At 32.5% G+C, this 14,484-nt stretch overlaps 2 protein-coding genes across 2 annotated transcripts; both read left to right on the top strand.

Moving 5' to 3' along the window:
• Nucleotides 1–1,051: 1,051 nt before the first annotated feature.
• Nucleotides 1,052–5,330, top strand: LOC111398101 (mitogen-activated protein kinase kinase kinase 18-like). The gene is made up of 3 exons (XM_023025056.1): nt 1,052–1,130; nt 1,330–1,430; nt 4,203–5,330. The coding sequence occupies exons 1-3, from the start codon at nt 1,052–1,054 to the stop codon at nt 5,328–5,330; spliced, it is 1,308 nt and encodes a 435-aa protein (XP_022880824.1).
• Nucleotides 5,331–8,870: 3,540 nt separating this feature from the next.
• On the top strand, nt 8,871–11,396 carry LOC111398100 (mitogen-activated protein kinase kinase kinase 18-like). The gene is made up of 2 exons (XM_023025055.1): nt 8,871–8,886; nt 10,369–11,396. The coding sequence occupies exons 1-2, from the start codon at nt 8,871–8,873 to the stop codon at nt 11,394–11,396; spliced, it is 1,044 nt and encodes a 347-aa protein (XP_022880823.1).
• The last annotated feature ends 3,088 nt before the right edge of the window (nt 11,397–14,484 follow it).

The raw sequence follows: 14,484 nt of genomic DNA, 5'->3' as shown, positions 1-14,484 counted from the left end.
TTGAATAGTACCCGCTAAAAGGAATATAGACAAATATTAAACTTTAAAGTGGTTAGATTGATGGGAAGAAGGGAGAACATATCAACAAGGCAACTCTACTTATCCATCAAGTTGCCCCCAGGACATATCTCCCAGTGGCAAAGGGGAGGTCGGATAGGGCTCAACGCGACAGTGTGCAGAGTTCGATTCCCCGCAAGGTGGAATTGGTTTTGTTGCAAGCGGGAGTTACCATATGGGTTAACAGCCTTGGCCTATCCATGTGCTCTCCACCCTGGCTCCTGGGAGGCACATCCTGCGATTTACCTCCTCCACGATGGCCCAGAGCAGGGTCGGTGGGGGCCCCTAAGGTTGGGGTTCAACCTTTTTTTTTTACTTATCCATCAAGTTGAGCCCCAGCCACTAACCACAGCCTACATTTACCAATTTCTCGTTCCTTTTTTGCACAAATTTTAAATAATTTAGACATTTTCATCAACTTTTTTCGATACTCTCATCAAATTAAACAAAGTTGAAGAGAATCTACAATTAATCGAGACACATCTATGGTGTCTATCTTTTTTCGTGAATTTTGAACATCTAGATTTTCTTGCCAAATTAAGCCCTTGTTTGATACATATTCTTTAAAACTCATTTTATTCCAAACTCATTTTTAATCATACATTTTTCAATTAATATTATTGCACGTGAAAACATAATTTTCGTCCATTTCTTAACTACATATTCTCTAAAATATTACTTAAAATTTATTTAAAAAAACTTTAAACATGTCGTAAGTAAAATTGGAAATTTACACCCACATATATTTTTTAACTTTTCAATCCGAAAATCAAGTTTAAATGTTTTTTATTAAAAATAATTAGATGATAACTCAAATTTTTAATATTATATATTATTATTAAATTAAATTAATTTACACATCCACCTCATGACCCCTTCCCATCTGATCACATGATTCACATCCACCCTCACCAATTTTCACTCACAAACCTTAATCATTTCCCTTCTCTATTCTCTCTCTTCATCTTACTTTTCTCTATCTTCTTACTCATATATGGACGCCGTCGGAAGATCTTCTTCCGTCCAGCGCCACTTTACTCGCTTCCTCTCTCTATCCTCTCCATCGCGCATGGGTGCCACCTAAAGATCTTTCACCGACCGATGTGCAGGCGAGAGCCGCCATGAGGCCGTGCTCATGGAGGTGTGAGTGCTACTGCGAATCGATGATAAAGTTTTTGGGATAGTTTCTTCGTTCTCCGATCTCCTATTTAGCCGGAATTTTGGGATGATTTTTGTTGGTATTTTGCTGATGATTGTGATAGTGATGGTAAGGTGGTGCTGACAATGGTGTTGCTCACGATTATGGTGAGATGGTGGTGGTGGTGTTGACGTCAACAGTGCAAGTGGTGGTGGTGCAGACGACGACAGCATTGGTAAGGTCGTGGTACACCAGGTGGTGATGGTGCTAAAGGTGGTCATCATGCGGTGTGATTGTTGGTCGGTGTTGGATGGGGTGGGATGTGAGTGTTTGTGACCAATAAATTAATTAATTTGTGATCAATAAAATATATCATTTGTAAACAATAAATAATGTGCAATTTCAGAAAATGTGAGACTAGATTAAATTTGTAATCTTGACTCATATTTTGTTAAATTATGATTAATTATTTGATAATTTGTGATTCTAAAATAAGTTGTGACGTATAAAAAATGTGATAAAAATTTAATAAATTGTGATCGAGAAATAAGTAGTGATCTTTAAAATTTTTAATTTGTGATCGAAAAAATACGTGATCAATTAATTTGATATTTTATCATCGATAAGTAAGTTGTGACAAATAAAATTTGTGGTTTGTGATTGTAACATTATATAGTTTGATTAGTACATTACTGCACCATAAAATGTATAATATTGTGACATTAATATATTTAATTAATAAAATATTTTGAATTATCTATTTAATTAATAAATTATAATCAAGACTTGATATTTGATATTTTAAAATAAATTTCTTATTTTTGAAAGTATATCTTTTTTAAACACCTTAGATATGTAACGTTCCTAAGTAAAAGTTACGAGAGTTTGAGTCAATTTAGATACTCAGCTTCGCCTACAATCATTTTTAACGATAAAATGACCCGGTTTAATAAACTTGATAAAATGACTCCATTTAGTAAAGTTTGTGGAGAAAGTCCAATTCATAAATAAATAAAAAAATAAAAATAAAAATTATAATTAGAAAAATATGTATACATTAAACTTAGTGACATTCCAGAGTAACTTTGATAATACCTTTCGTGAGCTACAGATAGTGAGCTCCAGAGGTGTTGCAAAAAATATATTTTACAAATTTTAATAGGAATAGGTAAAACTCCTGAACTAAATCGAATTGAATTATTCGTTTTGGGTATTCTTAGATTAAATACCCGTATGGACACTAGAATCGGGAACCGACAGATTTGGTTCAGTTGTCGATTCTAAACCAAGAATCGAAAAATCAAATTTTCCTAATTTTTTTAATTTTTTTTTTCGAAGAAGCCAAATTATTTTTTTATCTAAACAAAATTTTCAATTAAATAATTAAGGGATTAACTCAGGCTATTATTATTTTTTAAAGCAATCAATGGATTGGAATCATCAATATTTTAGCTGTATTATTTGGTTTTTAATAATTTGTATACATTGTTAAATGAATCTTATTAGAGAACTTATTATTTGTATATTTTTGAATTGGACTGTGTTATTTAGTAATAGTTAAAATTGAACATATTATTATTGAATTAATGTAGTGTTGTTGTAAATGTTAAAAAAAATAATTATGATATGAACAGAATTGAATCGAGCCGAACGGTTTGATTACATAATTAAATTTGGATTCGATGATTCCGCTTATTAAATACCTAAAAATTTAGGTCCAAATCGATTCTCTTTAAAACCGAAACATGTCCAAGTTTAAACTTCATGTGAAGTTTGAAGTTTAAACTTTACCAAACATACTGCAAACTCGAAAAAATAAATAAATAAAAATTAAAGCACCATGGTAACCTGAAATTAAGAATTTTTTGACAAGCCAGAGCCACTAAAACTTCAACTACACAAATGCAAAGGGCCGTATTGAACTAGAACCTTGAGTCATGTCGGATGATCGTGGACAGTTGAATTGACATTTTGAGTCTAAAAGACATAAGTATCATTATATATTAACAAAAATGACATAAATATCACTATTGTTATGTTTGGAACAGAAATGACATAAATATCGCTATTGTTATGTTTGGAACAGAAACGACATCAATATCAAAATGTTTGTAATGAAACAAACCCAACATTGTTATGTTAGTTTGACTATTGTTTCATGCTCCAATCGACTCAAAGCATGTTAATGAGTTCAAGCATCACTTTCAAGTGAAATCATTCGATTCAACTTAGGGGCGATCTCGTATCGACCACTTTGAAGTTCTCAGAATTGTCCACCACCTTCAACGTTCTCTAGTGAAAAGAAAGCATTTTAGTTCGCTGTTTTTCATTATCCCAGTGGGATCATCCCTTTCGATAATCGTTTTTCAATCCTATAGACATGTTAGAGGCATGCTGGGTGACCGTGGACAATCAAATCGGTATTTTGAACCAAAACGAGATAAATGTCATTATGTATAAACAAAAATGACATTGATATCGCTATAGTTGTGCTTTGGATAGTAACGATATCAATATTAAACTAAATATTGGCTTTATTGCTCAATAAATTAACTCGAGTTTCGGCTCTCTTTATTTTTTTCTCTTTACATTCCATTACTCTTAAAATACACCATTTTACTCGACGGAGGTTATGAAATAATTTTCTTTTCTAACTAGTTCCAATTTCTTAATTAGAGATTAATAGAAAATATTAAGTGAGAAATCCAGATAACTAACATTTGACAGGATGTTAAATCTTCAGATACAAGTTTAATTGAACCCCAACAAGGAAAAAACTGCAATAAAAATATGGAAAGTTAAAGACTACCGTAATTAATGAAACTATGAATTCGATCAGGAGTTTCCATTATTCGTTTATTCATTCACTTCAATTACTTCTTAAAGATCTAACACTTAGATGGAATGTTTTCAAATGCTTATCAGAAATAATAAGGAAACAAACTCAAAATAACGGATAGTTCTAACTACAATTACAATCAGATTATTCCCTATATCCTAGTTCTAGCGGGAGTCATTTCTCATGAAGGAGAATCAGAGGAAATTAACTATAAAACCCAAACTTTCATTCATTTTCTCCTATATACTTTGTTTCAACTTCTGGTCAAGGAAAAGAAAATTAATGGGTTTCTGGAGGAAATATCGCATTCTTGGTGCAGGTACCTACGGAACAGTACATTTAGCAGCAAAGGTCGATCCTCCTCTTTTAGTTTCTACTGCGGCCGTGAAGTCCGCCGTCTTTCCGTATTCAAACTGGGTGAAGAAGGAGGGAGAAATTCTGTTCGAATTGAGAGGTTGTCGTGAAATCGTCCAGTGTTTTGGGGAAGATATAAGTTTTGAAAACAATAGAGAGGTCTATAATCTTCTCCTCGAATATGCTTCCGGTGGATGCCTCACTGATCTGATCATCAAAACTGGAGGATATATGCCAGAATCTGTCATTGCGTGTTACAGTTATATGCTGCTCAAGGGCCTCTCTCACGTCCACGAGAAAGGGTTTGTTCATTGTGACATCAAACCCGCCAATATTCTTGTCTTTCCTAGCCAAGATGGTTCTTCTTTACACAATCTCAAGATAGCAGACTTTGGACAGGCCAAGAAAATCGGAGAGGAGGTGAAAATCTTTAATCCTGGGCGATCGACTCACAACAGAGGGGCACTGCTCTATTCGTCTCCAGAATCGATAGCTTTGGGGATTCACAAGCCAGTTACTGATATATGGTCTCTTGGTTGTATCATAGTGGAGATGATCACAGGGAAACGCATTTGGTCGACTACTCGGAGTGATTCAGAATTGTTTCAGCAGATTGGATTTGGTAATCCAATACCCGAAAATATTTCCGACACCGCGAAAGATTTCTTGAACAAATGCTTGGCCAAGAAACACGAACAGAGATGGACGGCCGACATGCTATTGAGTCATCCATTTATTGTCAAGAATTTGGCAACGTTGCCTCCAAATTTCGAAGATCGAGTGATGTTCTCTCAGATTAATCCCTTTTCGACTGGTATATGGGCTTCTACATTGAACCTGTTTACTACTCCACCTAAGCTTCATCTTCCATATCCTCACCAACTTTGTGCATTACCCCGCAAGATTAATCAGAATGTTGGTGTTCGCTATCTATTACCTTAGAAGCTATATCAACTGCTTGGTATCTTTTGGAAACCATCTGGGAAAAAGTTGATATCTAGTTTAGAAATTTATAATATTTTGAATTTTCTTGGTTTTTTTGTTGTTTGCAAGAAAGTTTAGGTGGATGTTTATGTAGATTTTGTTTAGTCATATTATAGTTCCAGGTATTACTTTTTTCAGTTAGGTTATTTCTGGTTTGCACATTCAGTAGTGCTTGAGATACACGTAATTTTGGAATAAATTTCAATTTTATTATTCTCATTGATTCATGAATTTTAATGTAATGACTTCGATAGTTCTGCTCATAAATGTATGGATAATCCAGTTCAAATTTTTCATAAGAATATATACTTTTTTATATTGTTAATTCATTACTTAAATGATTCCTATTACACTTCCATTAATCATCCTTTTCTTAACGACATCAATGTCGGTTTTTTATTTTTATTTTTTATTTTTAAATTTGAAACTACTTCAACTTCGTTATGTGAAACCGTATATTTTTATCATATCATGTTAGATTCGTACACAGGGTGCAAATCTTTTTATGGGCATTCAATGTCGTTATTATCTAGAATGACTTCAATGACGTTATATGGAGCAATAATTTTTTTTTAGCATAACGGGGTTTGTTATTTTTGTCACAACAACTTCAATGTCGCTATTTCATATTTTTAATGCGATCCAAGTCATTTTTACCATAAAAAACTTCAATGTAGATATAGTTGTGAATAACGATTTCAATGTCATTATCGATTCACATAAAACGACGAGATTCATGTGAGAATATCCATATTACTCCGCTTCAATACTTACATTGCAACCAATAAAATTTTTAAATTAGGACAAAACAAGATTTCGAAAATCATAGAATCAATTACAATTACATGATTAATTGTTACTATGAATGTGCTGTAAATATCAAAATTCTACAAGTGACAATCTAAGGCTCAAAATTCCATGCTAATTCGGCACCTGATTTTTTCCTCCACATAAATATACAATCCAAGCGAATTGCATTTGCATCCATTCTTGCTAGTAAAAACTTTATGCACTTCCAAGAGAATATCCCATAGTCAAAACTACAAATTCATTGTGTAGTTATGTTAATTCTCTCAAAAAATAATGCAATACCTAATAAATATAAGGGAACTTTATAGCAACGGTCCCTCACTTTTTCATTTTTTGCAAATTTTATCCTAACCTTCAATTTGTGTCGGCAGAGGTTCCTAACATTTCATAAATATGCACCTGAGGTCCATATAGACGAAAACTGTCCAAAATACCATCAGTTGACCTAGAAAATTAAGGAATCAACATCTGATAACACCGTCCAAAAAGTTATCAACATCTAATGAAACCATCGCGATAGCTGATAGTTTAAGGAATTTTCCGATCAACTGACGGTGTTATGGATGATTTTTGTCCAGATGGACCTCATGTGCATATTTATAAAGGTTAAGGACGTTCGCTGATACAAAATGAAGATTAGTGAAAAGCTTGCAAAAAACGAAAAGATTAGGGACTGCTACTGTAATTTTTCCTAAATTTAATATTGATTGATCCAGGATTAGAAATTAAAAAGCATTCTTCAAATGCCAAAAAATCAAAGCTAGTGGATCTCTTTATTTGCTATCATTTTATGGATTAGACTTGGTTTTGCCTTAAACTTTATTCCGGACCAAGACTTAAAAGAGGAGATACTACACAAGCTATAAAAGTTATTATTTGATAGGCTACTATGGCTTCCTTTGGAGCTTATATACATGAAACATTGTCTCACTTATCATATTTTGGAATTTTGCATTAACCTGAATTTCGCCTTTTGCCAATTTTTTATTTTTTATTTTTGTCCCATTTTGTACACTGAATCAGAGTCAAAGTTTAAATGAAAACTGATATTTTATTGAATGAGGTTTATCTGGCAGCCTACTGGGTGATTACCTGGAAAGTAATGCAAGTTCAATGGTAAATTTTGGTTCTCAGTCATACAGATGTTTTATAGAATGCACACAGCAGTGGGGCTCACACCAATAAAATATTCACATGAACCCACTCACATCCACTCCATGTGAGTGCCCCCGTAGAACATCTGTGAAATTTTCCTGTGCACGGGTGTTTTCCTTTTTTTTACTATCTGGTTCTCTTCCCATTATTGAAACCCAACTTATAAATTAAACCCAAACCCAAGTATAGTAATAAACAAACAAGAATGGAAATGCATACTTAGAAACATAGAAATTTATAGTGGTTTACTTTCGTATCAGAACAACATCGACTAGGCTCTAAAAATCGAGATGATTTCAAGTAAAACTAAGAAGGAAGAAGTTTCAAGGAAGACTCACAACTGTGATTCGAAAGTCAGCATGAGAGTGAAATGGGGAAGATGACAGTGAAATTGCAAAAAAAAAAAAAAGTGGGGGGTGGATTTCAAATTGGTTTTACATGTATAGGCTAAAATTGTCATTTCACATTTATTAAGGTTTGGTATTTATTTTTATTTTCTTTTACATGATCAAAGGCCTCATAGCTAAATACAGTAGTAGACAATGCCATTGTTCCTGATTCGCCAATTAAAAGGGCACTTTCTAAAAAGGCTCTGTCAACAATACCGTTTTCCATTTTGATCAAAAAAATATTTGCCATTCACCAGAATGTCCTCTTAATGCATAAAAGATGAAATTACCCTCATGGTATTACACAATTGCAAAAATATGATATTGTTTAAAAGACTATTATACCCTTCTAAGTTACAAAGAATTCCAAATACTTCCAATTTAAAATTTCAAAACAAATCACTTTTTTATTTATTTACTCCAACACAAATAGAAACTGTTTCATTTTTCATCTGCTTCAACTTTAAAATCTCATAAATTTATCGAATGCTCAACAAAAAAATTATTATTTCTAGTCAGCATTTCGAATCAGTAAGTATATTTACATATTTTTAATTTCGTTTTCATTGAATTAGTAAATTATTTTAATCGTTAAATCTTATTTTTACATAGCCAAATAAATTTTTACAATTTTATGTCGGCATCGGTGATGTTGATTATTTATCAACTTAATTTGATAATTTGTGATCGAGAAATAAGTTATGATCCTTAAATTTTTTTATTTGTAATCGAAAATACCCATCGTGAATATTTTTGGCATTGGGATAGCTATTCCACCCATTTCGTCAAGATAAACAAGACGTATTCTATCATAAGTCGTTCCTGCCAAGAAAAAAAGTGCAGCACCAATAAATCCATGAGAGATTATTTGTAAAAGGGCTCCATTGAGCCCTGTATCGGTGATAGAACCAATTCCTATAATTATGAAACCCATATGAGATACAGAGGAATAGGCTATTCTTTTTTTTAAATTCCGTTGACCGAGAGATGTTGAAGCTGCATAAATTATTTGCATTGCGCCTACTATGATCAACCAAGGAGAAAATATAGAATGAGCATGGGGTAATAATTCCATATTGATCCGAACTAATCCATATGCTCCCATTTTTAATAAGATTCCGGCTAGAAGCATACAAGTACTATAATGCGCTTCTCCATGGGTATCTGGTAACCATGTATGTAGGGGTATAATCGGCAATTTGACGTTCTCGCGTTCTTGAATCGATTGGAGTGGAATGATGAATCTATTTCTCCGCCTCTTTGAGAATAAATCAGAATTCTGGTGGAGAATGGTCGGATATATGAGATTACAACGACCATTACATCTAATTCGGTTAAGGTCCAAATAATCAGAAATCCTATCTTCTTCTTTTTTTTTACCATAAAAATACGAACTAAAGAGTTTTTGTCTCTCCGGATCTACTTTGATATTTTATCATCAATAAATAAATTGTGGTATATGAAATTTGTGATTGTGAAATTTCGTGGTTAGATTAGTACATAATTGTACCATAAATTATATAATATTGTGTCTTTAAGCTATTTAATTAATAGAATATTTTAATTATCTATTGAAATTATAAATTCTAATTAAGATCTGATATTTGATATTTTAAAACAAATTTCTTAATTTTGAAATTATATCTTTCAAACACCTTAGATATGTAATTAGAATTTAGAGGATATTTGATGTTGAAGAAATTGCTATAGTTATCAGAATTGTGACATTGAAGAAATTGGCTCACAGGATATGAATGTCTCAGTACAAGGATTTTCATGAATTGAAACAAAAAAATTGATAGTTGTACTGTTTATCATTTGTTCAAGTTTTGTCACATTAAATTACCTCAACAAGATTTTAACGAGATTTCCTTTTTTTTTTTTTTTTTTTATTTGGCATTTTTGTCACATTGATATTTTTTCAAAAAAAGTCTTAGCGAAATTGTTATTATGTAATCATTGATTCAAGGATGAGTGTTATAAATTAAATATTTATAAATGAAAATAGTATCATTATTGCTCAATAAATTAACTCGAGTTTTGGCTCTCTTTGTTTTTTTCTCTTTATATTCTATTACTTTAAGTTTTATAACAAATTTCGCCTTATAAGAATTTTACTCCATTTTCTTTTCAACTTATGCGGTAAATTGTTTATATCAAAATAAATAAGAAACAATTAAAATGTGGAAAATTCTAAGGAAACTTAAAAAATTAAAGCAAGTTTATTCAATTTTTATATTTTTATATTATTATTATTATTTTTTTTTTTTGAAACACACCATTTTACTTGATGAAGGTTATGAAAATAATTTCCTTTTTTCACCAGTTCCAAGATTAATAGAAAATTTTAAGTGAGAAATCTAGATAACTAACATTTGACAGGATGTCAATTCTTCAAATACAAATTTAATTGAACTCCAACAAGGAAAAAACTACATTAAAAATATGGAAAGTTAAAGACTATCGTAATAAATGAAACTATGAATTCGATCAGGAGTTTCAGTCATTTGTTTATTCATTCCCATCAATTACTTGGTAAAGATGTAACACTTAAAAGGAATGTTTTCAAATACTTATCAGAAATAATATTAAGGAAACAATCTGAATTTTTTTTTGTATACTTTGTTTCAACTTCTGGTCAGGGAAAAGAAAATTAATGGGTTTCTGGAGTAAATATCGAGTTCTTGGTGCAGGTAGCTACGGAACAGTACATTTAGCAGCAAAGGTCGATCCTCCTCTTTTAGTTTCTACTGCCGCCGTGAAGTCTGCCGTCTTTCCGTATTCAAACTGGGTGAAGAAGGAGGGAGAAATTCTGTTCGAATTGAGAGGTTGTCGTGAAATCGTCCAGTGTTTTGGGGAAGATATAAGTTTTGAAAACAATAGAGAGGTCTATAATCTTCTCCTCGAGTATGCATCAGGTGGATGCCTCACTGATCTGATCATCAAAACTGGAGGATATATGCCAGAATCTGTCATTGCGTGTTACAGTTATATGCTGCTCAAGGGCCTCTCTCACGTCCACGAGAAAGGGTTTGTTCATTGTGACATCAAACCCGCCAATATTCTTGTCTTTCCTAGCCAAGATGGTTCTTCTTTACACAATCTCAAGATAGCAGACTTTGGACAGGCCAAGAAAATCGGAGAGGAGGTGAAAATCTTGAATCCTGGGCGATCGACTCACAACAGAGGGGCACTGATCTATTCGTCTCCAGAATCGATAGCTCTGGGGATTCACAAGCCAGTTACTGATATATGGTCTCTTGGTTGCATCATAGTGGAGATGATCACAGGGAAACGCATTTGGTCGACTACTCGGAGTGATTCAGAATTGTTTCAGCAGATTGGATTTGGTAATCCAATACCCGAAAATATTTCCGACACCGCGAAAGATTTCTTGAACAAATGCTTGGCCAAGAAACACGAACAGAGATGGACGGCCGACATGCTATTGAGTCATCCATTTATTGTCAAGAATTTGGCAACGTTGCCTCCAAATTTCCAAGATCGAGTGATGTTCTCTCAGACTAATCCCTTTTCGACTGGTATATGGGCTTCTACATTGAACCTCTTTACTACTCCACCTAAGCTTCATCTTCCATATCCTCACCAACTTTGTGCATTACCCCGCAAGATTAATCAGAATGTTGGTGTTCGCTATCTATTACCTTAGAAGCTATATCAACCCCGCCAGAAGGTTCAAAATGCCGATTAGTACTTGGTGTCTTTTGGAAACCATCTGGGAAAAAGTTGATATCTAGTTTAGAAATTTATAGTATTTTGAATTTTCTTGGTTTTTTTGTTGTTTGCAAGAAAGTTTAGATGGATGTTCATGTAGATTTTGTTTAGTCATATTATAGTTCCAGGTATTACTTTTTTCAGTTAGGTTATTTCTGGTTTGCACATTCAGTAGAGTGCTTGAGATATACGTAATTTTGGAATAGATTTCAATTTTATTATTCTCATTGATTCATGAATTTTAATGTAATGACTTTGATAGTTTTGCTCAGAAATGTATGGATAATCCAGTTCAAATTTTTCATAAAAATATATACGTTTTTATATTTTTAATCTATTACTTAAATGATTCCTATTACACTTCCATTAATCATTCTTTTCATAACGGCATCCATGTCGGATTTTTTTTTTTTTTTTAAACTACTTCAACTTCGTTATGTGAAATTGTAAATTTTTATCATATTATGTTAGATTCATACATGGGGTACAAATCTTTTTATGGGCATTCAATGTCGTTATTATCTGGAATGACGTTATATGGAGCAATAATTTTTTTATCATAACGGGGTTCGTTACATTTGTCACAACGACTTCAAGGTTGTTATTTCATATTTTTAATGCGATCCAAGTCATTTTTACGATAACAACTTCAACGTAGATATAGTTGTGAATAACGATTTTAATGTCATTATCGATTCACATAAAACGACGAGATTCGTGTGAGAATATATCAAACTCATTTGTACCTACTTCATGTAAACATTGTAATCACCCATATTACTCCACTTCAACACATTGCAACCAGTAACATTTTTAAATTAGGACAAAACAAGATGTCAAAAATCATAGAATCAATCACAATTACATGATTAATTGTTCCTATGAATGTGCTGTAAATATCAAAATTATACAAGTGACAATCTAAGGCTCAAAATGCCATGCTAACTCAGCCCCTTATTTTTTCCTCCACATAAATATACAATCCAAGCGAATTGCATTTGCATCCATTCTTGCTTGTAAAAACTTTATGCACTTCAAAGAGAATATCCCATAGTCAAAACTACAAACTCATTGTGTAGTTATGTTAATTCTCTCAAAAAATAATGCAATACCTAATAAATATAAGGGAAAATTACAGCAACGATCCCTAACCTTTTCATTTTTTTACAGTTTTTATCCTAACCTTCATTTTTGTGTCAGCGGAGGTTTTTAACATTTCGTAAATATGCACCTAGGATCCATTTAGACGGAAACTGTCCAAAATACTGTCAGTTGACCTAGAAAATTAAGGAATTAACATCCAATAACATCATCCAGAAAGATATTAACATCCAATGAAACCATCGAGATAGCTGATAGTTCAAGGAATTTTTCGGTCAATTGACGATGTTATGGACGGTTTTTGTCCAGATGGATCTCAGATGCATATTTATGAAAAGTTAAGAATCTTCGTTGGTACAAATTGAAGATTAGTTTAAAGCATGCAAAAAAAGCGAAAAGAATAGAGAATGTTACTTAGAGGTGGGCGTAGGTCGGTTCAGTTAGATTAGGAATTTTCGGGTATCTAGTAAATGGAATTATCGAGTCCAAATATAATTATGGAACGGTTCGGGTTCGTACTATAATTAAATTTTTTAATATCTATAACAACACTTTATAAATACAACTAATGACATATTCAATCGTAGTTTTACAAATTAATGTAGTCCAATTTAATAACATGTTAATAACAAGTTATCCAACAAGATTAATTTACCAATGTTTACAATTTACAAATACCAAAGAGTAGATACTAATACTAAAACCTCAACTATCTATCAATTGCTTGACTTGTCGTACTTACCACAAAGAAACTATGACCACTAAGAAACTCTGCAAGAAAAAATGAAAAAGCACAATTAAATTAGTCACAAACATAAATAAATTCAAATTTGTTCAACTAATAAGATTTAATAAAAAAAATATAACATATATTTTATTACCTGTCTCAATGCCCTCATAAAACTCCGTCTCTTCAATGCAAACTCTATCTTTGAAAACTTTCAAAAGTTTAGATTCTTCCCTTAACAAATTTTGTGTACAAATTAAGGCCTCAACTGTTTTAGGAGTTAAAGAACTCCTAAATGGATCAAGAATGCGCCCTCTAGCACTAAATACTGACTCAGAAACAACTATGAATACAGGAATGGCAAGAACATCCCATGCAACCTCAGCTAAAATTTCAAATATTGATTTATTGATCTTCCACCAATTCAAAATGTCAAAATTTTCATCACTAGCATCTTCAGTGAATTCCATTAGATATAGTTGTACCTCATCTTTTCCAGAAAAATCCATTTTGATAGTTTTCAATTTCTTGTACCCAAAAACAAAATTGCAATCATCCCAATCATCATCATCATTCGAATCTTCCAACAAAGTGAGTCCCTCATTAGATTCATCGCCCCCACTTCCGCTTGCACTGGGTCCATTGTTTGAACGATGCCATCCCTTTTGTTGGTTATACAAAGCATACAATAATTTTATGATCTCATTTTTTGTGGCTTCAACTTTAACACTGTCATACAAAATACCAATGCAATGTACAACAAACTCCAACTTATACCTAGGATCAAGCACGACCGCTGCAATCAAAATCTTATTCATTTTATCAACTTTACTCCAATACTAGTCAAACTTAATCTTCATGCTATTTGCTATACTACTTAACAAATAATCTTGCTTCTCACCCATTTTCTTCAAAATTTGCTCGATTTTACAAACTTCATGGAAGTAAATATTGGAAGCAGCACTCAATGAAGCACCAAATTTCAATGTGACATCATAAAAAGTTCTTAGAAACTTGACAAATTTTCTAACTTTCTCCCAATCATAACTTGTAGGTGGCCGCTCTTTTTCTTTTCCACCTTCATTCTCATCAAAATATTTACAATAGAATCTGTCCTCTTCCTCCATTCTTTCAAAAGTTTTTTCAAAATTCAATGCACTATCCAACATTAAGAATATTGAATTCCATCTAGAAG

This window comes from Olea europaea, chromosome 7 (assembly GCF_002742605.1).
Source record: "Olea europaea var. sylvestris chromosome 7, O_europaea_v1, whole genome shotgun sequence".
Classification (NCBI taxonomy): Eukaryota; Viridiplantae; Streptophyta; class Magnoliopsida; order Lamiales; family Oleaceae; genus Olea; species Olea europaea.
The sequence above is the reverse complement of the archived record's forward strand: the minus strand, read 5'-3'. Positions and strand labels throughout refer to the sequence as shown.